Here is a 26,961-nt window from a genome sequence, read left to right as displayed (position 1 = left end):
AAAACTGCTCTGGATGTTCAACTGTAAAACTGACTAGCAAGACTTGTAGAAAAATCTCATTATGTTTGAATGCCAAAAGTTATTTTTTTAAAAGTTCCCTTATAAAAGGCTGGGCTGGATAATAAACAAAATGGAAGGTGAAATTGTCAATAAATGTAATGCATGTGCAGAAAGGTGATGACAACCTCCAAAAGTATACATGCACATTTGTATGCACTTAATTAGCTATTGCTCCTGAGGAAAAAGGTATGAGAATTATCTTGGGAAGTTCTCTGAAAATAGTTTGCTTTTCAGTATTTTTAGAGGAAAGAAAGGTTTTCAATTATTAAAAAAATAATAAATAACCCCCAAAAAAACCCCACAAAATAGAAAATATCATACCTTTGTATATATGTGGTATACTTGCATCTTGAACACTGCAGATTTAGTTTCTCCCTCTCGAAAACATACTGTAGAATCAGAATAGTTACAGGATGGCAGTAAGGATGGTAAAGCAAACAGCTTCAGTGCAAGGACAGTGAATGAATCAGATTGCCTTAGTTTGGAAAGCATGTGATTCATGTAAGATAAGAGATCTATAAATCATGAATGGTATGGTGAAGGAAATATTGCATGATTTCTTTTGGTCTTTCTCATACTAAAAAAAAAAAATTAGGGGCCCCTCAATAAACTTGTGGTGCTTTAAAGCAGCCTGCAACTAAAGGAAAAACAAACTCTTATTAAATGCACCTCACGTGCTCTGTGGCAATAATTTCCACAGTTTAATTATGGACACTAAGTATGTATGTATTCTAGAAAGAGACAGACCCATCAGTGACTATTAACAAAGATTCAGATTAGCCATCAGCTCAGGAAGCCCTTAAGCCATTCAGGTAACAGAATTTGGGAGATCACAGAATCACAGAATGTTAGGGATTGGAAGGGACCTTGAAAGATCATCTAGTCCAATCCCCCTGACGGAGCAGGATTGCCTAGATCATATCACACAGGAACGTGTCCAGGCGGGTTTTGAATGTCTCCAGAGAAGGAGACTCCACAACCTCTCTGGGCAGCCTGTTCCAGTGTTCGGTCACCCTCACCGTAAAGAAGTTTTTCCTCATATTTATGTGGAACCTCCTGTGTTCCAGCTTGCACCCATTGCCCCTTGTCCTGTCAAGGGATGTCACTGAGAAGAGCCTGGCTCCATCCTCATGACACTTGCCCTTTACATATTTATAAACATTAATGAGGTCACCCCTCAGTCTCCTCCAAGCTAAAGAGACCCAGCTCCCTCAGCCTCTCCTCATAAGATAATAACTCTATTCATACCTTATGTCTTTTTTTTTTTTTTTCTCCAAATGTTAGTTATTACAGTTGGAAGTAAGGGCCAGGACAGCTTTGGATCTGACCTAAGATTAGGGTATGGGGGGGAAATAGTGAGGAAAGATGCAGAATCAGAGTCTACATTCAATAAGGCATCTTGATGAAACTTGCAGAAATTACTAAATCGTGTGTCCCTGTGAGGATAAGAGTAAAGGAGGGTGCAAACTGGAAATGTATGATTTTTTTTTTCTTTCACAATGTTGGAGATAGGGAAGGAGAGAGAAAGAAAGAAAGAAGGAAAAGACACCGAAGTAATGTTATACAGGCTGTGGAGGGCAAGGAAAGGGGCTTACAAAGGTCTTCAAAGATAGAAAAACTTGATCATGAGACTGTAAATTTCGCAAGTCCCTGTTTACTTAAATCTGTAAATATGTTGAAATCTGGTACTCTTTTTCAGTAGTGCCTTGAAAAAGGCGGACTTTATACTGGATCTTGTAGGGCTTTATTTACAGTTATTACAGTACCCCTATTCTTGGGTATCTATATGTGTTTATTCAGATTTCTTCTTGTCTAATACTTAAGTGTCCTTATTATTTTCCTTTTTTTCCAGTATATCTGTATATAAAAATTGTCAACCATATTTTGATGAATTCTTGATGGATGTGCTTAACATTTTGTCTATTGTATATATTAAAAGTATTTTTAACTGAAGATTTAAAAATCCATCCAATCCTTTTCATCCACAAAAGGAATCTATAACATCCTGAAACACTCAAGCCCACTTCCTTTAACAATTGAGCTCACTTGCTTAAACAAAGTTTTCAAGTAACTAGTAGAATATGTCTTTTTAAAAAAAAATAAAACCTTCTTTTGAAGATGTCCTGGTTTCACTGGGGTTTGGTTTCAGTTTGTGGCCAGCCATGGTGATCAAGGCCCTTAGAAGTTAAATCCAGGGCAGCTGACCCAGGCTGGCCCACAGGTGCATTCTATATCATTGACATCAAGCTCACTATAAAAGAGAGGGTTTGCTGAGAAGAGCTGGGGTGTTTTTATGCTTTCTTTGCCTTTTTTTTTTTCCTTTTTCCCCTCTGTTTGTTGTTGTGATTCCTAGAGCAATTTGCCAGTGATTTGTGGATGAATATATTTTTGTCTGTTTTGTGTTGTCATTTATATTGATTTCTTCACTTCATTAAATCTGGTTAACTTCATCCCATAAGTCTCCCTCTCTTTTTCCCAATTCCCTTCCTTGTTTAGGGAAGGGACATTGGGTGAGAGAAAAAGTGTTATTGTTTAGCCCTGGGTGTGAGCCAAGCGCAGACAGAAGGTAAACCTTTTTTTTAGCCTGGAGCTCAGTCAAGGAAGTTGAAATGTAAATAAAGGTTGTATGACATGCACATGGATAAATAGGGAAGGCATAACTTGGGGTGCACAATTTAGCCTTAATTCTGTTAATTGCCAATATAAAATGCTTTAACTTAGCAGTTTTAATGCTCCTTTATATACACTTCTGTGTGTCTGGGGGGAAAAAAAAAAAACAAAAACCAACAGTTGAATAATCCCAGTCATTCTTCTTACTCTTGCAATAACCTTAATCTTCTATGATTTTTCTCTTCTGAATACTTCTTAATTTTTTCCATTTTCTCCATAGTTCTGGAAAGAACATTCACCACTGCACTTTGCAGTACAATGACATTCTTGTTTAGTATTCTGTCTGTATGTCCTAACATCTTGCTTGCTTTTTTAGCTTGTTACTGCCTTTACAGTCCATATCTTTACTTAACTGTGTATGTTGGTATTTGTTAAGATAAAACTAGTAAAATGGTAAAGTTCATTTTATGGCTGAGTGCTTTCAGTTAATATATTTGAGGCTGCACATATGGAATTATAACATATTTTGGGAAATAGTGCTGGGTTTGTGTTACCAGTTGGGAGCATAGTTAAATTAAAACCTCTAAGACTAACTTTGAGAAGTCCATGAATGGATGATGAAGCTGAAATGCATGCGTTATTGCTAATATATCCAGCAGGCTGTGGTTGGAATTGGTTGTTTGGCCTCCTGGAATGTGTTGAAGGAAGGTAGTGAAGTGTTTGAGCTAAAACATTCCTTTATGTATGACACTGTTTTTCTTTTTGTCTATTGCCTCTGCTATCTGTAGTGCTTCCTCAACTTTTTTTTTTTCTTCTTATAATTAATCAATCTGCTGTTGTTACATCTTGTTTGTTTTCTCCTTTTCTGCCTATTATAAGTCCATCTAGGGGAAGGATAATGAAGTGAGCTGGAGAGATGTGACACATCACTGCCTAAGCTATAATGGGACCTGGCCTAAGTCTATTTCTGTCAGTCTTGTCTATTATTGTCCCAGATGTCTTCAGAAAGAACCTGAACAGTATTCAAGACCCTTGAGAACTACTTATTTAGAAGATTTATACTATATAAAACTTAACAAAATCCTATAGTTGCAGGCCTATCTTCTCACAGTAAGCTTACTTTACTCTCCAAAATTTAACATAACAATCTGTGAACTTTTCCAGAGAAGAATGTTTCTGTGCTACAGTAGAAGAGTCTTGCCTCTGATTCGTTCTCACTTGCTCACAGGCTAGACTAGGGACCTCCTTTCAGTTTGTTTCATCTGAAGAACTAATTGGTTTTCTTTTGGAAATATATCCATACAGTGTAGAACTGTGTTCTTTTATGTTCTGTTACTCTGAAGCAATAGCTGATTACATGATGTGTTGAAGTTAATGGCTTCTGCTGTTTCTTCCTCTTGTGTGCTTTCTGACAACCACGTTTTGTGAAAGCTGTCATCATTTTCTTAGTTTCAAAGCATTATCTGAAGTAAAGCTTGCAAAACATGAAAGTCTTCAAAAGTGAGTCTCATCTTCACACACACAAAAAATAATTTTATCTTAGCCAATTTTACCATGACGCATGGTTTCTTCTCAAAGAGAATTATAGGTTTGTTTTAGGAAGAATTAGTTGGAATGGGCTTTTTGAGAAAATGATTACTAGAAGGGAAACTATAGATTGGGCTATGTGATCTAGTTGTGAGATAAGAGGTTATTCTGTTAGACCACACTTTCTCCAGAAATTCAAGTCTAAATGAGGAACTTCCAGACCAAAAAGTGAGTTTGAGAAAATGTTAGGGAACTGAAAAGCCTTTTAGGTTAGAAAAAACTTCAACTATAGCAGAGTTTATTAATTTTTCACTAAAATAATTTTTTACTGAATTGAAAGCAGATACGTATGTTTAAAAGAAGTATCGTTTAGATGACAGCACTTCTTAGTTTTTCTTTCCTCACTCTGTCCGTTTAAATTCTCTGGTGCCTTTTCTTAGTCATATCTAATGTGGACAATAGTTATTCTCATAGTATGTTTCTGTTTAGTCTATAAAATGACCTGTGCTCTTTTATGGACTGTAAAAATAAAAGATGCTGGCATCATAAAGGTATGCAGTCAGCAAAATGAAGCATAAATGTTATGCATGCATTGCAAATTATAATGGAATGCAGAAGCACATAAGAACTTCCTTTAATTCTGTAATGATAGTTATTGTCTTCACAGATATATTCATTAAAGGTGATTAATTATTGAAGAGAATATAGAAAACAGTGTCTTCAAAACTCATGAGCCTGTTAATGTTGCTATTTAATGGTCCACGTGTGTTTCCCTTTTCCTCTTTAAATTCTCAGCTAGGATAAACTGTAGGTTTGAGAGAGTGGTCTCTTCCTCAGTTTCATGAAGGTGGTGTAGGTGGGGAGACAAACTGCCATATGTTCTTCATAAGCTGCAACCTTCAGAGGCAGGTTCCCTCTCTTTCCTCCTGAACTTTCCTCGTTATTAGAGCTGTGGTCTTCTCTTAATTAAACTACCTCTTTTTTTTTCCCCACAGGCTTACTTTCTAGTTCCTATGATAAGATACAACTCTAAATAATTTACATCTCCTATATAAATATACCAAAAATTATATTATTTAAATTGAATATTATGATTTAATATATATTTGTATATATTTGCTGTAGTGGCACTGTAATGGGCTAAGCAGAATCCACTGTCAAGGATAGTCTAATTGAAGACACTGGGACATAATGCTCAGCCAGCCATTTGGCAAGGGGGACCATATATATTTTGCCACTATGTCTCAGTTGTTCATCTCTGTTTTTCTCTGGTGATTCTGTCCTGCCCTGTAAGGATGACAGGCATAAATTTCATTAATGACTGAGAGATTATAATAATTTTCTAGGTAGGTTGCACTTGAAAACTGATAATTATCCTTAATTCTTCCTTATTGTGATTGCTAGAGCAACTTGCTAGTGAACTGTGGATAAGTACACTTTAGTCTGTTTTGTGTTGTCATTTATATTGATTTCTTCATTTCATTACATCTGGTCAACTTCAACCTACAAGTCTCCCTTCTACAAGTCTCTGCCAACTAACAAAAAGGAGACACAAGCTTTCCTAGGTGTAGTAGGCTTCTGGAGGATGCGCATTCCTCATTACAGTCAGATTGTGAGCCCTCTCTATGCAGTGACTCGAAAGAAGAACGACTTTAAATGGGGCCCCAAGCAACAACAGGCTTTTGAGCAAATTAAAGAAGAGAGTTCATGCGGTGGCCCTTCACCAGTCCGGATGGAACCAGGTGTAAAGAATGTCCTCTATACTGCAGCCAGGGAGAATGGTCCTACCTGGAGCCTCTGGCAAAAGGCAACAGGGGAGACTTGAGGTTGACCCCTGGGATTTTGGAGCTGGGGATACAGAGGATCAGAGGACTTATACTCCAACAGAAAAAGAGATACTGGCAGCCTATGAAGGAGTTTGAGCTGCCTCAGAAGTAATTGATACTGAGGCACAGCTCTTCCTGGCACCCAGATTGCCAGTGTTGAACTGGATGTTTAAAGGACAGACCCCCTCTAAACATCATGCAACTGATGCTACATGGAGTAAGTGGGTTGCACTGATTACTCAGTGGGCCCAAATAGGGAATCTTGATCACCCAGGAATTCTGGAAGCAATCATGGACTGTCTGAAAGGCAAAGATTTTGGCATGTTTCCAGAGGAGGAGGTTATGTGTGCTGAAGAGGCCCCACCATACAATAGACTATCGGAGAATGAGAAGCATCATGCCTTGTTCGCTGATGGATCTTGTCGCATTGTAGGCAAGCAGCAAAGGTGGAAAGATGCTTTGTGGAGACTATGGGATGAGTGGCAGGAGCAGCTGAGGGAGATGGTGAGTCAAATCAGTTTGCAGAGGTAAAAGCCATCAAGCTGGCTCTAGACACTGCTGAGTGAGAAAAATGACCAGTAATCTACCTGTATACTGATTTGTGGATGGTAGCAAATGCCCTGTGGGGATGACTGAAGCACTGGAAGAAAAACAACTGGCAGTGCAGAGGCAAACCCATCTGGGCAGCCGAATTATGGCAGGATATTTCTGCCTGATTAGAGAAGCTGGTTGTGAAGGTATGTCATGTAGATGCTCACGTACCCAAGAGCAGAGCCACTGAGGAACAACAAAACAACCAGCAGGTGGATCAAGCTGCTAAGATCAAAGTGGCTCAAGTAGATCTGGACTGGCAGCAAAAAGGTGAATTGTTTTTAGCTCGGTGGGCCCATAATACATTGGGCCGTTAAGGCAGAGATGCTACATAGAGATGGGCCTGTGACCGAGGGGTGGATTTGACCATGGACACTATCGCACAGGTCATCCACGAATGTGAAACATGCGCTGCGATTAAACAAGCCAAATGGCTGAAACCCCTGTGGTATGGAGGACGATGGCTGAAATATAAATATGGAGAGGCCTAGCAAGTTGATTACATCTCGCTTCCATGAACCCAGCAAGGCAAGCGCTGTGTGCTCATGATGGTGGAAGCAAGTACCGGCTGGTTGGAAACCTACCCTGTGCCTCATGCCACTGCCCATAACACTGTTGTGGGCCTTGAGAAGCAGGTTTTGTGGTGACATGGCACTCTGGAAAGAATTGAGTCAGACAATGGGACTCATTTCCAAAAGAGGCTCATAGACACCTGGGCCAAAGAGCATGGTATTGAATGGATATATCACATCCCCTACCATGCACCCGCTGCCAGGAAAGTGGAAGGATGTAATGGGCTGTTGAAGACTACCCTGAAAGCAATGGGTGCTGGGACATTCAAAAACTGGGATGAACACTTTTCAAAGGCCACCTGGTTAGTTAATACCATGGGATCTGTCAATTGGGCTTGTCCTGCTCAATCTGAACTGTTGTGCACTGTAGAGGGGGATAAAGTCCTTGTGGTTCATGCAGGAACATGTTGGGGAAAACAGTTTGGATTATTCCTGCCTTGAGCAAAGGCAAACCTACTGATGCAATTGCTTTTGCTCAAAGACCTGGGTGCGCCTGGTGGATGATGCAGGAGGATGGGGAAGTTAGATGTGTACCTCAAGGAGATTTGATTCTGGGTGAGAATAGCCAATAACTGTATGATGCTAAGTGTCATTTATTATAGTAAGAATCACCCCAGATCCTGAACATGGGCTGCACCAGATACACCAGCTGCAAGATCAAGATGCAGTACACCATCCTGCTGTGCCCAACTTCAACAGTCCATAACACCATATTGAGGCCTGGTCCCGAGCTGCTAATTGAGTGGATCCCACACCAATGTTTTTTCCTGCCCTGAGAAATATTCTGAGAAATGGAACCCATGGATTTGGACTGAATTGATTCAATGGAGTTCTTGGAAAGATGGCCCGTGGACTGGAGAGAATATCTGTGTGTATATGTGGATGTGCATTTATGTTGAGGGATGATTAAAACAGTGGTGACTTGATGTAAGTGATATAGAATAAGGGGTGGAATCCTGTCCTGGTTTCACTGGGATTTGGTTTTAGTTTGTGGCCAGCCATGGTGATCAAGGCCCTCAGCAGTTAAATGCAGGGCAGCTGACCCAGGCTGGCCCACAGGTGTATTCTATATCATTGACATCAAGCTCACTATAAAAGAGAGGGTTTGCTGGGAAGAGCTGGGGCTCTTCCTGCTCTCCTTGCTTCTCTTACCTTCTCCCTCATTTCCAATGATTGAGATTCCTGGAGCAACTTGCTAGTGATCTGTGGATAAAGTATACTTTTGTCTGTTTTGTGTTGTCATTTATATTGATTTCTTCATTTCATTACATCTGGTTAACTTCAACCTACAAGTCTTCCTCTCCTTTTCCCAATTCCCTTCCTCATTTGGGGAAGGGATGTTGGTGAGAGGAAAAACTGCTATTGTTTAGCCCCGGGTGTGGGCTAAACGAAGGCATTGAGCTTGGGTAGGAACACTGCTTTGGTACCTTGGAAGTGGCAATCTATATTCTGTTCTATTAGGTCAATGACTTTCTGAGTGGTTTGCAACTTCCAAGGTACCAAAGTGGTTTGCTGCCACTCAGAAAGTCATTGACCTAATAGAAACAAAGATGGGAAGCAAGGATCTGCTTTTAATGACACAGTGCAGAATGTGTTCATTGAGTACCTTTCTGGAGTCTCCTTCTGACAGTCTGCTTTCCACAAAATGAGATCCTCTAATGAAGTAAAATATTAAGGTAACTTGATTACTTTCCTTCTGCTTGCATGAGAATATCTCTGGATGCTCTAGGTAAGGCTATTTATGTTTGTAATACACAATTTCAAGCTTCTGGCATGCTGATAAACAGTTAACTTCCCTGAATTTTGTTTGCTTCATTTGACTCCTACTGCCCCATGAGTGGACTGAGATGCCTTCTGCCGGCAGCAAGTGGCCACAGTGTGTTTTCCTGAACTTAACTATCCAAAGAGTGACAAAGATCTCTGTAGCTGAGGACTCTTACTCCAGGAATCAGCCCAGGAGCCTGGATCTTCTGAGCATTTGCAGCTCTTGATTTCTGGGACTCTTGTCCCTTTTTCTTCAACTTTCTCATTCTGATTTTGTCACCTTGAACCTCAGTTGCCTCTGGCTGGCACATCTGTTAAATGGTTGTTGGGACAAGTCGTGTACTCTGGTCTCTGGTCATGGATATCCTAAACAATAGCAGTAAGGACTAAACTTAGCGTTTCTTTATGGTCAAATGGTCCAGGTTCTTTTCCTATTAACCTAGGCTACTTGTCAGATGTGAAGGAAACAAGCTTTTCAGTTTAAGGGTCATCCTCAGCCCCTACCTAGCCACCTTTTTTAAGGAAGCAGCTGCGGTTTTTCACCTGTCAAAGACTGTTCCCCACTGGTACTTGGATTCTGTCTTCACCTGTTGAATGGATGTTCCCTTTGAAACGATAAGAGCCTGCTCCTTCCTCCATCATTTCATGGCTTTAGGCTCAGGAAGTTAACACTCTGTGTGTGTGTGTTTGTGTGCGCCTTATCCAAGCTGTGGAATGCAAAGGCTGAAGTGTCCCTCTGTATTGTCCTTGTATATCATGAACATTAGATGTGCTTTGGTCTTTTGCTTGTACAAGACACTTCAAGAAGAATCCTCATCTATTTATGTTCATGGTCAATAACTCTAAGAGTTTGACTGTCTTGCTAGATAACAAGCTGTGCAGGTATAGGCTATAAGACTGCTAAGCATCAGGGTAGGTCAGCTCAAGCAGCACTAGGGAAATGCTTCTGTCCTGTGTATCTTTCTGGGGCTCTGTTCAGGCTTTTGTTAAGCATGCCACTATTGTTGCAGCCTCAAGGCATGATGTTGGTCTGTTCTTGTTCATGCAACTACTTGGGGACCTCCTTCCAGACAGTAGTCATTTGTGGAGTATGCTGCTCAGTGTCTTTTAAATGTGAATGTGTATATGAATAGATGCATAAAGGGAAAGGGAAGGTACTCATCAGTAACTGTACCACCTTGAACTGGTCCATCCTCATAAATGTTTACAGCTCCATCTTCTTCCTTGTTTTCCCAGTTTCTAAAGCTTTGCAGGACCATGATCATCTGCTTAAGGTCACGCATAAATATGCATACTTGAATGGGTATTGCTAAAGGAAAGGCTTCTTGGGTTTTCTGTGCCTTGCCATATGAATACCTTCGGCATGAATGACTGTATGGATGACATACTTGGGATTGCAGTTAATGGAAAGGTGCTTCCCTTTTTTGTTACTTGTAAGTACTTGCTCTAGAGAACAAAGATACAATTGTATTGTGCCTTCATAAATCTCTCTAGCTTGCACTGTGTGCGAATAATGTTTTGTCAGGCAAAACTTTATGAAGAAATGTTACTTTGAGGCTTCTTATTATCTTAGAAATGATGGCTAACAAGAATGTTACTCATATTACTCAGTGATCCCATGTCAATTCCAGTATCAAATTACCTCATCTTTACCAAGGAATAGAAAAGGAAGACTTTTAACTGTATTGTTTTTATCCTGCTTCTCAAAGGAACTTGCTGTTTGAGTTCTGCGTAAATGGAAAGCATTAACTTTGCCAGTCATCATTCACTGGTACATACGTAGTTTGACATTTATTTGGAAATTCTTGTCTGTCCATTCATAAGTGTTCCCTGTGGAAATCACAATACATATGTGCTTCATCAAAATACATGTTACAACCTATCTAGTAAAATTATCATTCACTTATCATTTGTTCACTTTTTTTTTTGCCTATTGCCTTTCTAAGGGTTTTGGAAATATATAAGAAGTAGATTAAAATACTGTATTAAACTACTTTAAACACTTTTCAAGAAATGAGCAATTACATAGAAGGCATCTATATATTTTTACTTCTAAAAATCATCCCTCTAAGAGATGGACTAAATGGATATGCAGAGGTAGATCCTGAACAGTCACTTAAAAACCTACTGTTTGTAGTTTAACTATAGAGTGGAATGGCTCTTTGAGACCAGATTGAAGCTTTGTGAAATGAAGATTAATATTTGAGGCATTAGAACTTCAGGTTAAAATATCTGGTGACAGAAGATTGAGTGCTTTTGGGTTTGGGAGATTTTATACTAGTGAGGTGTCGTCTTGACTGATGTAAATGAAAAATATTCAAAATTAAGGGTTTGGTGTTGCAGGAGCAGGCTTAAATAATTATTAAATATATAGTCTGTTGTCTGCAATGGGACTACTTAATACCTAAACTTTTAAAAAGTGTGTAAAAAATTTTCAGTTTTGGGAGAGAAAGCTATTTTTATTAATTTTTACAAGAAACTCCAAATCTTTTACTGGCTTCAGATTGTTGTCTCTTCAAAAATAAAATTGCTTTGGTCTTAGCAGTGAAAAGATATTTGAACTCCAAGTCACTAGGAAAATGTTTTAAAATGTCATCTATAACAAAGGAAAACTACTAAAATATTGATGACTACTTCCCAATACCCTAGCACATACCCCTGTTTCCAGCTTCATTCTGACTGAAGAGCATTCATTTTAACATCATTTTTAACACCTTTGTCAGCGACATGGACAGTGGCATTGAGTGTACCCTTGGCAAATTTGCCGACAACACCAAGGTGTGTGGTGTGGTTGACATGCTGGAGGGAAGGGATGCCATCTAGAGGGGCCTTGACAGGCTTGAGAGGTGGGCCCGTGCAAACCGCATGACATTCAACAAGGCCAAGTGCAAGGGTCCTGCACATGGGTTATGGCAATCCCAAGCACAAATACAGGCTGGGCAGAGAATGAATTGAGAGCAGCCCTGAGGAGAAGGACTTAGGGGTGATGGTTGATGAGAAGCTCAACATGAGCTGGCAATGTGCGCTTGCAGCCCAGAAGGCCAACCGTATCCTGGGCTGCATCAAAAGAAGCGTGACCAGCAGGTCAAGGGAGGTGATTCTGCCCCTCTACTCTGCTCTTGTGAGACCCCACCTAGAGTACTGCATCCGGCTCTGGGGCCCCCAACATAAGAAGGACATGGAGCTGTTGGAGTGAGTCCAGAGGAGGGCCACGAAGATGATCAGAGGGCTGGAGCACCTCTCCTCTGAAGAAAGGCTGAGAGAGTTGGGGTTGTTCAGCCTGGAGAAGAGGAGTCTCCAGGGAGACCTTCTAGCAGCCTTCCAGTACCTGAAGGGGGCCTACAGGAAAGCAGGAGAGGGGCTTTTTACAAGGGTATGTAGTGATAGGACGAGGGGAAACAGTTTTAAACTGAAAGAGGGTAGATTTAGATTAGATATTAGGAAGAAATTCTTTACTTAAGTTGGAAGGGACCTTTAAGGATCACTGAGTCCAACTCCCTGCTCCTCACAAGACTACCTAACACTAAACCGTATGACTAAGAGTGTCGTCCAGTTGTTCCTTGAACTCCGACAGGCTTGGTCCGTGACCACTTCCCTGGGGAGCCTGTTCCAGTGACTGACCACCATCTCGGTGAAGAACCTTTTCCTAATGTCCAATCTGAACTTCCCCTGATGCAGCTTCATTCCATTTCCTCATGTCCCATTGCTGGTCACCAGAGAGAGGAGATCAGCACCACCCCCTCTGCTGCCCCCCTTGAGGAAGTGGTAGACTGCGATGAGGTCACCCCTCAGCCTTCTCTTCTCCAAGCTGAACAAGCCAAGTGACCTCAGCTGCTCCTCATAAGTCTTGCCCTTGAGACCTTTCACCATCTTGGTTGCCCTCCTCTGGACACACTCTAATAGTTTGATGTTCTTCTTATATTGAGACACCCAAAACTGCACACAGTACTCAAGGTGGGGCTGCACCAGTGCAGTGTAGAGGGGGACAATCACGTCCCAGGTGAATATTTCAGGCTGGAAGAAAGCCTGGATGAAGCATACTTGTTATCTGAAGGTAATAAGATATTTAACAAAAATATACTGGCAGATCAAATTTACATTTGAGTTTGTTATGCTTCCAGTAAGAACAGTAATGAAACTGTGGATATACTTTTTGAACAGAAAGGAGCACTTCAAAGATTTTTTTCTGTTGAATAGAAGCCATGGTGATTTGTTGGTAGTTTTCTTTCCTTTATGTTTTTCTTTCTTTCCTAGCCACCCTAAAACTGGTTGCTGTTGGTGAAATAGCAACGATTAATTGTTGTTGATCATGGACTGTTTTATTTTCAGATCTCGGTAGAGAATGACTACCTAGGCCCCAGAAGAATTGAGTGTCTGCAAAAAGAAGATGCTGATTGGCAGAGAAAAGCCCACATGGCTGTGCTTTCTATTCAAGATCTTACAGTTAAATACTTTGAAATAACAGCTAAAGCACAGAAAGGTAGCTATTTTCTACTCTCCTGTGCTTCAAATAACAAATTTTTAAAAGTATATTTAATGTTTACCATGTTCTGTATCATACTATGCGATTGATTTATTTTTTTCATCAGTCCTCTGTGAGGAAAATGCAGTTGTTGGTGTACAGATTGCTTGCCTCTTTTGTTATGTTTTGGGTTTTTTGGCCTCCTGCTGATCACAGGGTGGTCTTACATACCAAAATATTAACAGATGACAGAGGAAAAACACATGAGAACAAAAAGGTATTTTTTATTACCTAACAGTAGCATGTAATATCTTCTAGCACCTAAGGACTGAATGCTACCCCTTTGGTTCTGACTCTCATGGCTTTTGCTTTGCAAAGTGAAATGTACAGTATTATGTGATTGTTCTGTATATTAAAAATGGTGAAAATCTCATGTGTATCAGCCTAGACGATGTCTGGGGCTCAAGAAGAGAAAGTCTGACTCAAGCAAGGGACTGCTGCTACTCTTAACTCTTACTGAAAAGATTCTCATTCATCTCTGTAATAAGGGCAGATTGTACTTTGTTTAGTTAATTTGAATTAATTTTGTAAAGCAACCTGCATTTTGAGGTAAAAAGAATAGATGTTCTTATTTAAATTTAATTCATTATTCTTATAGAATCACACTTTGAGGTCAAGCTGAAATTTTTGTTTTAAATTGTAATTCTTTTTTTACTCTGCAGATTTGTGTTAACTTCTACAGTGCAGTCATAAATTTATCAAGGGAAACTGGAGACTTTAGTAGCTGATGATTGGGGCTTTCAGAAGCATGGAAAATTTAGGATGTGGCTTAAGGCCCCATGGTAATATTAACCAGATATTTTTATTAAGTCAAGAGTTGTGAATGTGTGTTTCAAGTGTTCAAGTACTGTGTATTCAGAGTGGTTCCTCTGTGGGTAACAAAAATTGGAATTATAATGATAAAATGATCAACAAATAGCTAACTGCATATTTACACAAATCCTAAGAATACTTACATCTTGGATATGAAGGTTAATACTCTGTAGAATGACTGCTCTCTGCTAAGAGAAATTTGTATATTTTTAGATACAAATGTGTGCATAGTTTCTACAGTAGAATCATTAGTGATCTGAAGAGTAGACTGGTAAGCTGTCTGCTTTTTCTTCCCTTCTCTAGCTGTGTATGATCGAATGCGAGCAGACCAGAAAAAATTTGGTAAGGCAGCATGGGCAGCAGCGGTGGAACGTATGGAAAAGCTTCGGTATGCAGTTTCTAAGGAGACTTTGCAGTTGATGCGTGCTAAAGAAATCTGTTTGGAGCAGAAGAAACATGCACTGAAGGAGGAGGTAATTTTTCATACCAATAAATAGAAAAATAAAACATGCAGAAAAAAAACAAACCTTGAAGAATGTTGATGTACTTGGAGAAAGAGGGGGGAAAAAAAAAACCCAACAAAAAAACACACAAAAAAAAAACCCAAAACAAAACCCAACAGACTTGAAAGTCATTATTTTTCAGTTTTAATAATAAAAGTCTGTATTTTAACTTTTACCACATTCTACCATGTTAGGCAAATGGAGTTGCAGTGTAGGTGTGGTGGTTTTTGTGCCACTTATGTTTTCTGTTCACCTTTTCCTGGTTAGTCAACCAGGAAGACAGTTTTTACTGTTAATGTTTACAGCTATCCACTGAGATGAATAAAATGAAGAGAAGAGATGGGAACAGAAATCTGCTGCTATGTAATCTCCACGCTTTAGCTCTCATAGGCATTATCACCTTTTTGGAGTAGTTCTGACATTCCAGATGGAAGGTATCTGAACATTCGTAAATATACAGATGACTAGCCTGTTGTACTTCACTCTCTTTGTCTCTGCTTACCCTAATTATTAAGGCAGTCTTCCAGAGGGGGTTGTGCTAGCTACAGCTTTCCTGAGGAAAGAGTGCATGCATTAAACCGTGTTTAAATGTCTTAGCAGAAAAAAACCCACGTTTATTGGATTTTATGATGCCTCAAAAGCAAAAATGCTACAAATCCTCTTTTAAAATTTTCTATCAAGTGGATATTCTGTGCTGAGAGCTTTCTGTCATACTAATGTTAATTTACATTTTAGCCAATCAGTTGCTTGGTTTTTAAAGCACTTTTCAAATCTTTCAGCAAAATTTGACTAAACTGGTGGCTCTGTTATGAAAACATTATCCAGAGAACTCACGACTTAAGCACTGTATAGATTGGTAGGTTTCCAAGCCTGATTGATAGACTATGTGCCTATTTTAGGAGCTTCTGTAGAAGACAACTTGATCTGCAAGGAAGAGAGAGTACATGCAAGACCCAGAGCACAAAAATAAAAAGTTTGCGTCATTTCAATGCTCTTTATATTTAGAAAGCCAAGAGTTGTCTGGAACTCTGAGTTTATCAGGCTGCTGCCATCCTCGGCTAATGATGAGAGAATCCAGCAGTACCAATTGGAAATATTATATTTAATATGTTCAGATGTTTAGGGCAGCCATGCATTGTCTTTTCCCTAGCACATCTTATTTTTCTCCCAATGGAGTCCTTCCGTGAATTTTTGTTGAATGAGATCTCAGTCTGGTAAATGAATGATTGTTTGTTTTGATGTGCAAAAGCATTAGGGGTTGGATAGAAAAAGGAGAGATTTGTTGCAGTATAGTGAGAGGATGGAGGGCTCTGAACCGAGAGGTTGGGGCTTTTTGGGAAGGAGGAATGAGGAACATCTGATGGGCGTGCATGGGCATGGTGCTTTGGGAATAGTGTGTTACAAGGTATAGACAGCTCTGGATCACAACATGGTTGATGGGGAGATATCAGGACAAACTTCTGTTCCAAAATGTCGTGTGGTGTTTTTTGGTTTTTTTTGTGGGTTTTCTTTGTTTGTTTTTTTGCTTTGATAATGTAATAGCCCTAAGTATGCGGAGTTGGATGTGACAAAAGTGACTGTGAATCCCATATTGGAGAAGGGTTGCAGTCTTACATAAAGAAAATATTTGGCGATTACGTTAGCTGATGTATTTGGAAGAGATGACAACAAAAAAAAAAGGTGATACAGTTTCTCCTTTTAAGCTAAAGTGAAGACCTTTCTGCTGTGCTTGGTTATATAAATTTGCTTCCACTGAGTAGGAAAGGGAGACACATGGGAAATAATATACTTGTTTCTCTTGCACTTAATAATTCCCTCTTCTCCAAATCTAAAGCCACCTTGATGACTGATTTTTTTTTTTTTTTTTTTTTTTTTTTAGATGGACAATAAAAATGTCCTTGTTTAGGGCAGCCATGCATTGTCTTTTCCCTAGCACATCTTATTTTTCACTTAGTATGTTAATCGGGCACTATTTTGTTTCCTAAAATGTGTTCACACTGTAAATATCTAGAAAGCTATTAAATTTTCCAAGTTATGATATGCAAATCACCTGTCTCTTTCTCACCTGAGCAGTAATAAAATGGATTTCTCTATGCATAATATTTTAGAAAAACTTCTATGAATAATTGCCTGTGCAGGAACAGCATCTTCTGATTTTGGTTTCATTACAGCGTTTTCCAAATACTGTGTTAGTTTAGTTGGAGAAGATGGAGATAAGCACAAAAATTTGCAACCTTGATAAAGCCTATGTAAGCTGGAGTTAAGGGCAGGCTGTGTTGGAAGGAGCACTGTTGGATCAGAGTGCAGGACATTTGTTAGTGTAGGACAGCAAGGATCAATCTCAGAGTTGTTCTTTGTGTTTATTAGTGATTATCTCTGTCTTGGTGTGAATGTATCTTTTGGATTAAAACTTAAGGAGAGCCATAGAATCATGGAATCATAGAATCGTTTTGGTTGGAAAGGACCTTTAAGATAATCAAGTCCAACAGTTAACCTAGCACTGCCAAGTCCATCACTAAACCATATCCCTAAGCACCACGTCTACTTGTCTTTTAAATACCTCCAGGGATGGTGACTCGACTACTTCCCTGGGCAGCCTGTTCCAATGCTTGATAACCCTTTCGGTGAAGAATTTTTTTCCTAATATCCAATCTAAACCTCCCCTGGTGCAACTTGAGACAATTTCCTCTTGTCCTATCATTTGTTACTTGGGAGAAGAAACTGACACCCACCTCGCTACAGCCTCCTTTCAAGTACTTGTACAGAGTGATAAGGTCTCCCCTCAGCCTCCTCTTCTCCAGGCTAAACAAGGCCAGTTCCCTTAGCTGCTCCTCATAAGACTTGTGTTCTAGAAGAACAGCTGGTCTGCTGCTATTTGATTCTTTTGAATCTTCATGGATGTTTAGTGGATAAAATAATATAAAACTGCTGAAGTTGGAAGTGGAACTTTGAGTCCTCTTTTTAATACTTAATTTCTTTGTCATTGTGACAAGCTCTTATAAAAAGTAAACCAAATAAATATATTTGCTTTTTTTTGTGTATAGCTTGTTTGAAGACTACTCCAGTCACGTGTCAAAAACTGCTTGCAGAAGCTGTCCATGTCAATGATGGTGTCTTTTAAATAGTGATAGTGTCTTCTAAATTTTAATAAAATGACAATTTTAATATTTTGATTTATATAGGAAAACTAGAGATTCTAATATATCACTAATGCATCTCCATATGTAGAAGGAGGTTAATTGCAAGTATAGTGTGATAAGGGATTTAAGCAATTCAGGTACAGTAGGAGGAGCTGCATATGGGCTGTAACTTTGCATATGTAGATATTTGGAATTTGAGCAACATCTGTGAAGTCTGAATTGAAGAGAAAATTAGGTTAGTTATCTTTTTAAAAAACTTCATTTTATTTTTGTGTTAGCCCTATGGTTATCTGTATTTAAAAAAAAAAAAAAGAAATGACACAGTACATATTGTGCTTTTTTATTTTCCTGATTTGTACCTCTTAAGTTCCATCTGTTGTTGTTCTAAATTTTGTTTAATGGGAATGATGAAAACTTTCCTTTTGAGGTAGACCAGAGTGCTTTTGTGGATTGGTTGTCAAGTCTTGTCCTCATGACAGTAAACAGAAATATTAAATCGCAGTGAGAATCCTTTATAATTCTCTAATCATGTAAAATAGTTTGGACAAATGGAAGTGAGTGCCTGGAGACTTAAATTCCAGCAAGTTCCTTCTTGCATATATAGGATTCAGTAGCCAGTTTTCTCTTTTTTCTTTAGAAGCGTATAGTTCAGTTCGAAAGACACACTTCAAAACCAATTTTTAATTTACGTGATAAATGTTCTGTGATATTTTCATAAACAAAGTCATATTCCAACAAAGTACTGCTCCTGTTATTTAAGTATGTTTTTCAAAATTTCATAATTCTAAGAATACTTTCCTTTCCTGCACGTTAAACATGAATCAAAGATATATTTGCTTCCAATGACTGAGTATTTAAGGATATCTTGGATTTCACGACTGTCATTTTACTTTTGTCTGAGTTGGATGCATCAGCAAAAATAAGAATTTTATTAAGGATTCTATTCAAGAAGGCGTGAATAGCTATTTCTGGAAAATTAATCTTCTGTAAGAAATGGACAGTGATTTTGGTGAAGATGAAACATTATATTATTCAGAAAAGTATGTTTAACCTTGGTAGCTTTCCTTGTCTTTTTTTAACTTTTTCTTTCTGTGACAGCTTTTTGGAAAAGCTAAGTAAGAAACTAAAATTGTGAAATCTTTGAAGATTTATTTAAACATATTTGAATTATTATTTTTAATAACATTAGGAATGCTTTTGCTTTCTTCACTTTCAGCATTCAAATTGGGAAACTAAAATTGGCAGTAAAAATGACAATTTTATTTTTTTCTTTAACCTTACATTAAATATTTGTGTAATATTCTCCAGTTAAATCAAAAGTTCAAAAAGACTTTGAAATAAAAACTATTTTAAGTGGTCATTGTGTTTAAAGAAAATAAAAAGCAGAAGGTTTTAAGGACCTCAAGTGAAGTAATGGGGTGCATTCTATAGACAAAACTTGTAGTCATAGTTAGGCTTTTAATGCAGTGAGAAATTATTAGAAAATTACTCAAAAAATGATAACCTACTTTGGATACAGTTATCAAAATCCCACATAAGTTTTTTTTTAAGTAAACTTATTAGAATATAATTTATTTTTATACTGTTTTTCCCAGAGAATGACTGAGTAATCTAATTTAAAGAGTATTAAAGAGGGCAAACCCCAGCATTTGAAGATACTTTTTTTTGTTTGAAGGATTTTGTGCATCACTGACGTTTAGTTCCCATTTGCTAAGAGAAAGAAAAAAATCGGGTATTTATGGTCACTTAAAACCAACTCACTGCAGTGTTAGAAAATCAGAACTGAAGTACCTTCTTGGGCAAACCATTTAGCTACTTTTTTCTAGGCATAGAAAATATTCCTTTAAAAAGGTTAAAATGCTCAAGAAACTAATTTATCAGTAAGAGTTTGAGTTGAGAATTAATAGACTGAAAGTATGAAAATTCAGAGCAAAGACCAGATCTGACTGTTTGAGAACACTGTTGGTGTTTAGTAGGTTGTCTATGGATTTTTGAACACTTAATCTTGGAAAATAAGAGAGTTTCTAAAAATAGTGGTACACCATTTTTTTTAGTGTCTGAAATTTTTCTGATTGCCCAGGATACTAATTGTGAGTGATCATCTTAACCTATTTTTTTTATAATATTGTATCCTGTAGTATTATGGCCTGACTATAATTGACTCCTGATAATTGGTTGGAGGAATACTTCTGTTCCACAAGTTGCTAGATATGAGTGAGAGCCTGCCTTTTATGTGGTCAGAATGCTCCTTGTTTCCCATAAAATCATTTAGAAATTCTTTAAAATTATTTTGTTTGTTTTGTGGAAGCTTTTTGTTTTGTTTTTTTGTTTTTACAAAAGCAGAATAAGAACAACAATAACATGGAAATTATTTTAAGAAATCAGTTTATTAAAGCAGTTAACTTTAGATTTGTCTGAAAGCATTCCATGGTGGTGGAAAGCTGGATTTGATGGCCCTCAGTTCTGTATTCCATGTTTGGCTATTTTTCTGTTAATCTTGACACTTGTCCTTTTAGTATATGTGTTTATAGTTCTTGTCAGAGGCTTTCTGTTTTAATCTGTTATATCTTTGTTTACCTGTGTGTGAGTTTACAGATGATACTTTTCTGCCATAGAACTATTAAGCAAGCTATGTTCCTGCTTAAGTTCTTCACTTACTATGTATGAGACAACAAAGACCTTAAACACTGTTACTTGAATTAGGGCCAGAGAGATTAAATTATTTGCTTGAGTTAATGCAGGAAGTTGTGGCATAGCAGGAAATTGAACTTGTATCTCCTCAATTCTAGTTATTTGTCCAACTGCAAAATATTTCTTTCTTATAATTACATTTTCACTTTAAGTTCTTTGTGTTTCTTTCACTGTGTTGATCGGCCTGAGACCTTTTTTATATGCATATCTTTCCTACCAAGGATGCAGCAAATTACTAGTACAGATTAGATAGCAATTTGTAACATTAAGAATTGAACCACTCTTAAATTTTTAACAAACAATGCTGAAACTTACCTAAAAGTTATGATGTTGGTTTGAATTATCACACATATATAGTATTTCACATAATTTCAACCATTTATGTTAAAACTTTCAATGTCCCCATTTTTCTTTTTCATGAGGGGCTATTATATAGCTAGGATTAGCTGAGGGTGTAGCTAGGATTACTATTATGGCTGAGGACCATACAACAATATTAATTTCCCATTAATTGCTGTTGCACCTGAAAATGGAATACAGTGATGATGTACCCCCAAAACAGACCAGGTAGCTTGTAGCATCTGTAATGTATGCTTGCAGGGCTAAGATTTTGGTTGTCAGACAGGTCCTTCATCAGGCAGATACTGGTGCGGCTGAATGAAATTTTGAGTTGCTATAACGTGATTAGCTGATACTTCTGAAAACAGCCCATTTATGTCTCTATCCAGTCTTTATACAAAGTCTGTGGACTTAAGTTTGGGAACATCTTTTTTAAAGAAAAAAATGTATAAATTTATGTGAATTTCACAGTTCACTGACAAAGCAAAAGTTCTTAGGTATGGTAGAAAATTGAATGATGTTGCATTAATTTGCCAAAAAAAAAAAAATTTTTCTCCTATGTGTGGGGTTTTTTTTTTTGTTGGTTTGGTTTGGTTTTTTTATGATGAGAAAATCCTTTGAAAATGCCAAAACCCAGGATACCATGCCTGGCAAATGAACATTATCACTCTCATTTGAAAAACTGGAAGGTTCTAGAGAATCAGTCCTTTTGTCTTGAAAACTAGCCTCTAATTCACTCCAAATATGCTATCATTATGTCACTTACTGTTTTGGTTGCGGTTAGTAACTTAATATGGATGCAGAGTAGTAGAATGGCATAGCAAGACATGTTGATGTCACACTGGGCTGAAACATAAATTATAAGTTATTGATTGTAAGATTTATGATATTCACTTAAAGACTTATTGATCCTTTCAGGCTAATAATTGAGATACAAAAGATGCATTCAGTAAGTATACAATATAGTAGAAGAAATTTTAAAAATAGAAATTACAAGAATTAATTCACAAGCCTTCTATCTATCAACCTCATATGGAAAGAAGCATAATTTAGAGAACTGTTTCCTTAAGTGTTTAAGCTATGAAATCCCTATAAAAGGATAATGATGCAGGTGCTAAAAACTTGCATGCTGTAAAAAAGGGATAGGACAATTTATGAAGTAAAATATAGTAAGTCTATTTAGTATAAAAGGCAGCACTGTGGCTTAAGAAGTTTTGAGCTGCAAGCTGTGCTAGAGGCTGGTGAAACATTTAGGGAGGTATCACTGCACTGCCTACTATGTTTCATCTTCCTGGATATTTACTGTTAACCTTTGTCCGAAACAGGATATTCAGTAAGATGGATCTTTGGTTTGATTTGATACAGATATCTTTCTGTTTTAGTATAATTATATTTAAGCATATGTGATAAATAAAACCTAGGAAACCTATTTCTGGCTATTAATTACAGATACATTTTTACTCCTTGAAGAAATCACCATAATGTAAAAACTACTAGCAAATATTTTTTAAAATGTATAGTTTGCTAGGTCCTTTATTTCTCCTTGTTAGATGTCTCTATTTAATGATTGAATGTCTGTAATATAGGAACTAGATCCCCTTTCACCAGAATGGTAAGGTAGATCAATCACAAATCTTCAGTACAATTTAGAATTACTTTCATCCTTCATCTTGGAGAAACTATCAGAGAATTGTTTTTTGAGAAGGTAGAGAACTTGGATGTGGCCCTAACTCTTCTCCTGTACAGAGGTGGTAGAGCTGCATGGCTTTGAATTCCCTCCAAAGTGAGACAGCACATAAGATCTCCTTGCGTATCGGTATTTCTTGAATATGGTTTCAATGGCCAGTTAAATCTTGTTTGGCTGAATGAAAGAGGATGATTTGAGTTCTCTTTGGTTGTTAAAACCTTCTTCTCTTGATGTGTTCCATTTTAACATGTTATATTTAGTGTACTAGACTCTATCTAGCTGTAATCATAAAGTCTGTGGTTTTGTTCTCCTTATTATCCTGGAGCTGTGTGTTTATTTTTTTTCTCTTTCCATTTAGATCCAGAGTCTGAAAGGTGGTACAGAAGCCATAGCCCATTTGGACCAGTTAGAAGCTGATTATTATGATCTACAGCTTCAATTATATGAAGTACAGTTTGAGATTTTGAAATGTGAAGAGCTGCTGCTGACAGCACAACTTGAAAGCATTAGAAGACTGATGTCAGGTGCTTTTTATGCATTTTAATTAAGACATAATCTGTAAAAGATAATTCTTTTCCTGAGTCTAGTAAAGCCTGTGGGAATAAAACGAGAACAGTTTCTTTACCATGTGAAGAGCTGGATCTTCTAACATAAGTACTGTTAAATGTTTTAATTACTGGACTTGTCTCATTGAAAAAATTTGCATTGGCATTATTCATTTCTTTGAAGTGATTGGTTTTCAAAAGGTATTCCTGCAAATCGGAATCCTTCAGCTAGACTTTGAAGCTTGTATTGCCATGTCATTGATTTAGAGCAGTGATGCAAACCTTATGTTTTGAGAACCTATTATATCCTGTATACTTACAAACTATGGAAATGGTACAGGTAAATAATACAGCATTTTGAATCCAGTTATGTCCTTTGGACCTTTTTATACTTAATGTTTTTATTCACACAAGCTCTGTTTTATTGTTTAGTGCATAGGGCTTGCATAGAAAATTTTGTTATGGATAGATAGAAAAGTCCATATGGGATAGAGAGATTTTAAGCTGGGTTGTATTGTGAGTTGCCTCTGGAAAAAGAGAAAACAGGTGTCAGATTCTTCTCACTGTTGTGTGAATCTCCTCTTCTCAGGCCTGTGATGGCAACATTAACTGCATGTACGGAAAATGAGGATTGAAAACTCTGTAAATGACTTCAAAGAAATGTGGCAGCTTTGCCTCTGTGGAGAGCTAGTTAGTGCTTAAGAGACAGATAGTTGTTTGTACTTGGGAAATCAGACATTTAATTTTGGTATTGAAGACACTGTATGGTTTTCTTACCTGCAGACCAAAGGAAATCCCTTGAACAGGAGGCTGAGAATAAATGTGTATCAAAATCCTTTCTCTTTGATGTAGTGATAGTAAAACCTAAGGGCCCTCAGAGATTAAGTTTGCTGTAAAAACACCATAGATCATTAGGACTTGTCACTAATGTTTTCTCCAGAAACCTGAAAATAAACCCCCCAACCTGACCAAAAATAAAACCTCCAGTCAGCTAAACAAGCAACCCTCTCCTTCCCCCGTGACAACAAAATAGTTCACTGTTCTGGCTTCCTTTGCTGTTTAAAATTTGTTAATTTAAATTATTCTTTAATATAAAATCTAAAAGGATTTTTTTAAAATCTAAGACAGCTGTCTTTGGACTTTGTGAGTCCAAGGAAGGGCAAAGAAGCTGGTGAAGGGTCTAGAGCACAAGTCTTATGAGGAGTGGCTGAGGGAACTGGGGTTGTTTAGCCTGGAGAAAAGGAGGCTGAGGGGGAGACCTTATTGCTCTATACAATTACCTGGAAGGAGGTTGTAGCGAGGCGGTTGTTAGTCTCTTCTCCCAAGTAACAAATGATAGGACAAGAGGAAATGGCCTCAAGTTGTGCCAGGGGAGGTTTAGATTGGATATTAGGAAAAATTTCTTCACCAAAAGGGTTATCAAGCATTGGAACAGGCTGCCCAGGGAAGTGGTTGAGTCACTATCCCTGAAGGTATTTAAAAGATGTGTAGACATGGTGCTTAGGGACATGGTTTAGTGGTGGACTTGGCAGTGCTAGGTTAACTGTTGGACTTGATGATCTTAAAGGTCTTTTCCAACCAAAACAATTCTATGATTCTATGTTAGAAGGAATTACTGTTTTTTAACAACTGTCAGTTATATCCCATAGGACAAAAAGTGAAAAATAAAATTCCTAAATTGTATTTTGTTCAAGGGATGAAATTACCTCTTCAGACTTTACTCAGGCAGGGGGAATAGAACAATTAATCTTGTGAAGAATGTGACACTGAATTGGCTGCATCTCTTCAAGACTGTTCTGTACCTAATCTGAATGAAAGTTTCTCCAAAATACAGTATTGTTTCCTATGGAGTCAATTAGAAAAAAATGGTCTGTTGCATCTTCTGTTACGCTTCCTTTTTAAAGTGTAAATTATAGTCAGTAAAGTAATAGCCTTTTAATTGAGCACATCTGTATGATTTGAAATACATGCGTCAGTGACTTATAGAGGCTGTTGCTATTCTTTACTGTGACTGTATTAGTTCTGCAAAGGTATTTTGGAGAGTTTTGGATTCTGTTCTGATTTGAGGGACATCTGCAGAACTACTAATGAAGTCCCAACTGAGAATTTTTTGAGAGCATAATTTGATTTGACTGCCAGTTTGAATTCGCAAGGTCATAAGCTAGAAGAAAAACATTTTCTTTTGCAAATTCAGCACATTGGATCTGAAAAGTATCAAATGATAATAGATTGTCATATTATAAACAACAGTAGTATTTTTTTTTTACTGTCATTAACCAAATACCTCCACTGTAATTCACAAAATGTGAATTTATTAGGTTAGAATTTTAAAGGGTCTTATCCTATCCATACAAACTATCCATACATCCTTGTAAGATTTTTTTTTTTTTTTTTTTTGTGGTGGATGCATTCCTATCAACAGAGAATGTGATAGTTGGTTCCTGCTTTGGTTGGGGAGTGGGTTGAACAAGTGCAAATGGTGTGGATCGTATCTAAAGAGAAATAATTCTAGTTGTTTTATTGTAAGTGGTGGAGTCGTCAGAAGCTTAAGCACTTACCAAATTTATAGGCATTTGAAAAGCTCAAAAGCTGTTTGTAGAAAACTCTTGGAATGTTCGATGGAGGTTGCAATAGAGTTGCCAAGGGTATTTTTTTTTTTTAAACAGTAAAACATAATTTAGCATTATGTTTTAGAACTGGTAGATCTGACTTGTTTGCAGCTGAGCTTTTGGGGTTTCACTTGTAAATTCCTATCTTTAGCTCTGCATGAAAGTGTTCTAAAACAAAATTTGCATGTAAATTCTTCCATTTTATAAATGTGTAGCAGAATATAGTTGTTGTTAGTCATGAGTTTTGTTTTTACTCACTGATGTCTCAAAGTGGGTTCTAATGACTTGCCTATTTTACAAATGGATGAAATTTTATGTATTTTTTTTTTAACTGAGCACTAAAGTAAAGACTTGAGTAGGTCTGTTTCTGTTAGTTTTTATTTTAGGGTTAGTATAGTGATGTTCTTTCTTTTCTGGTCCTGCCATATCTTGTGCTGAGCTGAAATTAGCATGACACAATCAGAATGTTGGTTGCAGCAGAGACCTTACACACAAATAACATGAAGTGACAACAGCTTTTAAAATGGACAGTGTTCTGAAGAAAATCCTGCCCTTCTCCCCAAATAATCTAGTAGCAGAATAGGAGGAAGTTAGTCTTCCTGAAAGGTATTTGATGAAGGTGAAATGAGAAGGTTTGGTGGTGCTGCAGAGTGGACACTTGACAGTCATGCCAGCTGTATCTACCTGTTTCAGCCAGCAGTAATGCATATCCCTTTTGGTGTATTACAAAAATATCCTACTTGGTATGCCAGTGAAATAAGGAACAAGAGGCCTTTGCTGCTTCTTCATCCCAATGTTCTGCAAGGATTTATAATCATCACTCTTTCCTTGGCAAGAGATGAGAAGGCAGCATTCAGAAATGAGCTCAATGTTATACTGAATGCTTCACTCAGGAGGCTAAAAATGATGAGTGTTGATACAACTATTAGTAAATACCTCCTTTTCAGGCCTGCAATGCTTTGAAGGATTGCCTTGAAGTTACCCTTCTACTGCAGCATCTGAGCAGTAGTAGTGACTGGGAGGTCAAAAACCTCCTAAGAGAGGATTTTTGGTGTTTTGTTGTCTAATTCCCCTTTCATGAAATTAATAGTAGATTGTGGCAGAAGAATCTCATGCCAAAGACTTGAAAGAGGCTGTATATCCCGAACTTTGTAGTGAAGAC

At 37.7% G+C, this 26,961-nt stretch overlaps 1 protein-coding gene across 1 annotated transcript in view; it reads left to right on the top strand.

Annotated features, from left to right (window-relative positions):
* LOC137677082 (junction-mediating and -regulatory protein-like) overlaps positions 1-26,961 on the top strand; it is a 92,653-nt gene that overhangs the window by 41,596 nt on the left and 24,096 nt on the right. Inside the window, exons 3-5 of the mRNA XM_068424264.1 lie at positions 13,280-13,430; positions 14,589-14,758; positions 23,004-23,169. Of these exons, the coding sequence (XP_068280365.1) occupies positions 13,280-13,430; positions 14,589-14,758; positions 23,004-23,169 (487 nt within the window). The remainder of the gene's footprint in view (positions 1-13,279; positions 13,431-14,588; positions 14,759-23,003; positions 23,170-26,961) is intronic.

This window comes from Nyctibius grandis (genome assembly GCF_013368605.1).
Source record: "Nyctibius grandis isolate bNycGra1 chromosome W unlocalized genomic scaffold, bNycGra1.pri SUPER_W_unloc_1, whole genome shotgun sequence".
In the NCBI taxonomy this organism is placed as follows: Eukaryota; Metazoa; Chordata; class Aves; order Nyctibiiformes; family Nyctibiidae; genus Nyctibius; species Nyctibius grandis.
Note: the sequence above shows the minus strand (reverse complement) of the source record. Positions and strands in the feature narration are given on the sequence as shown.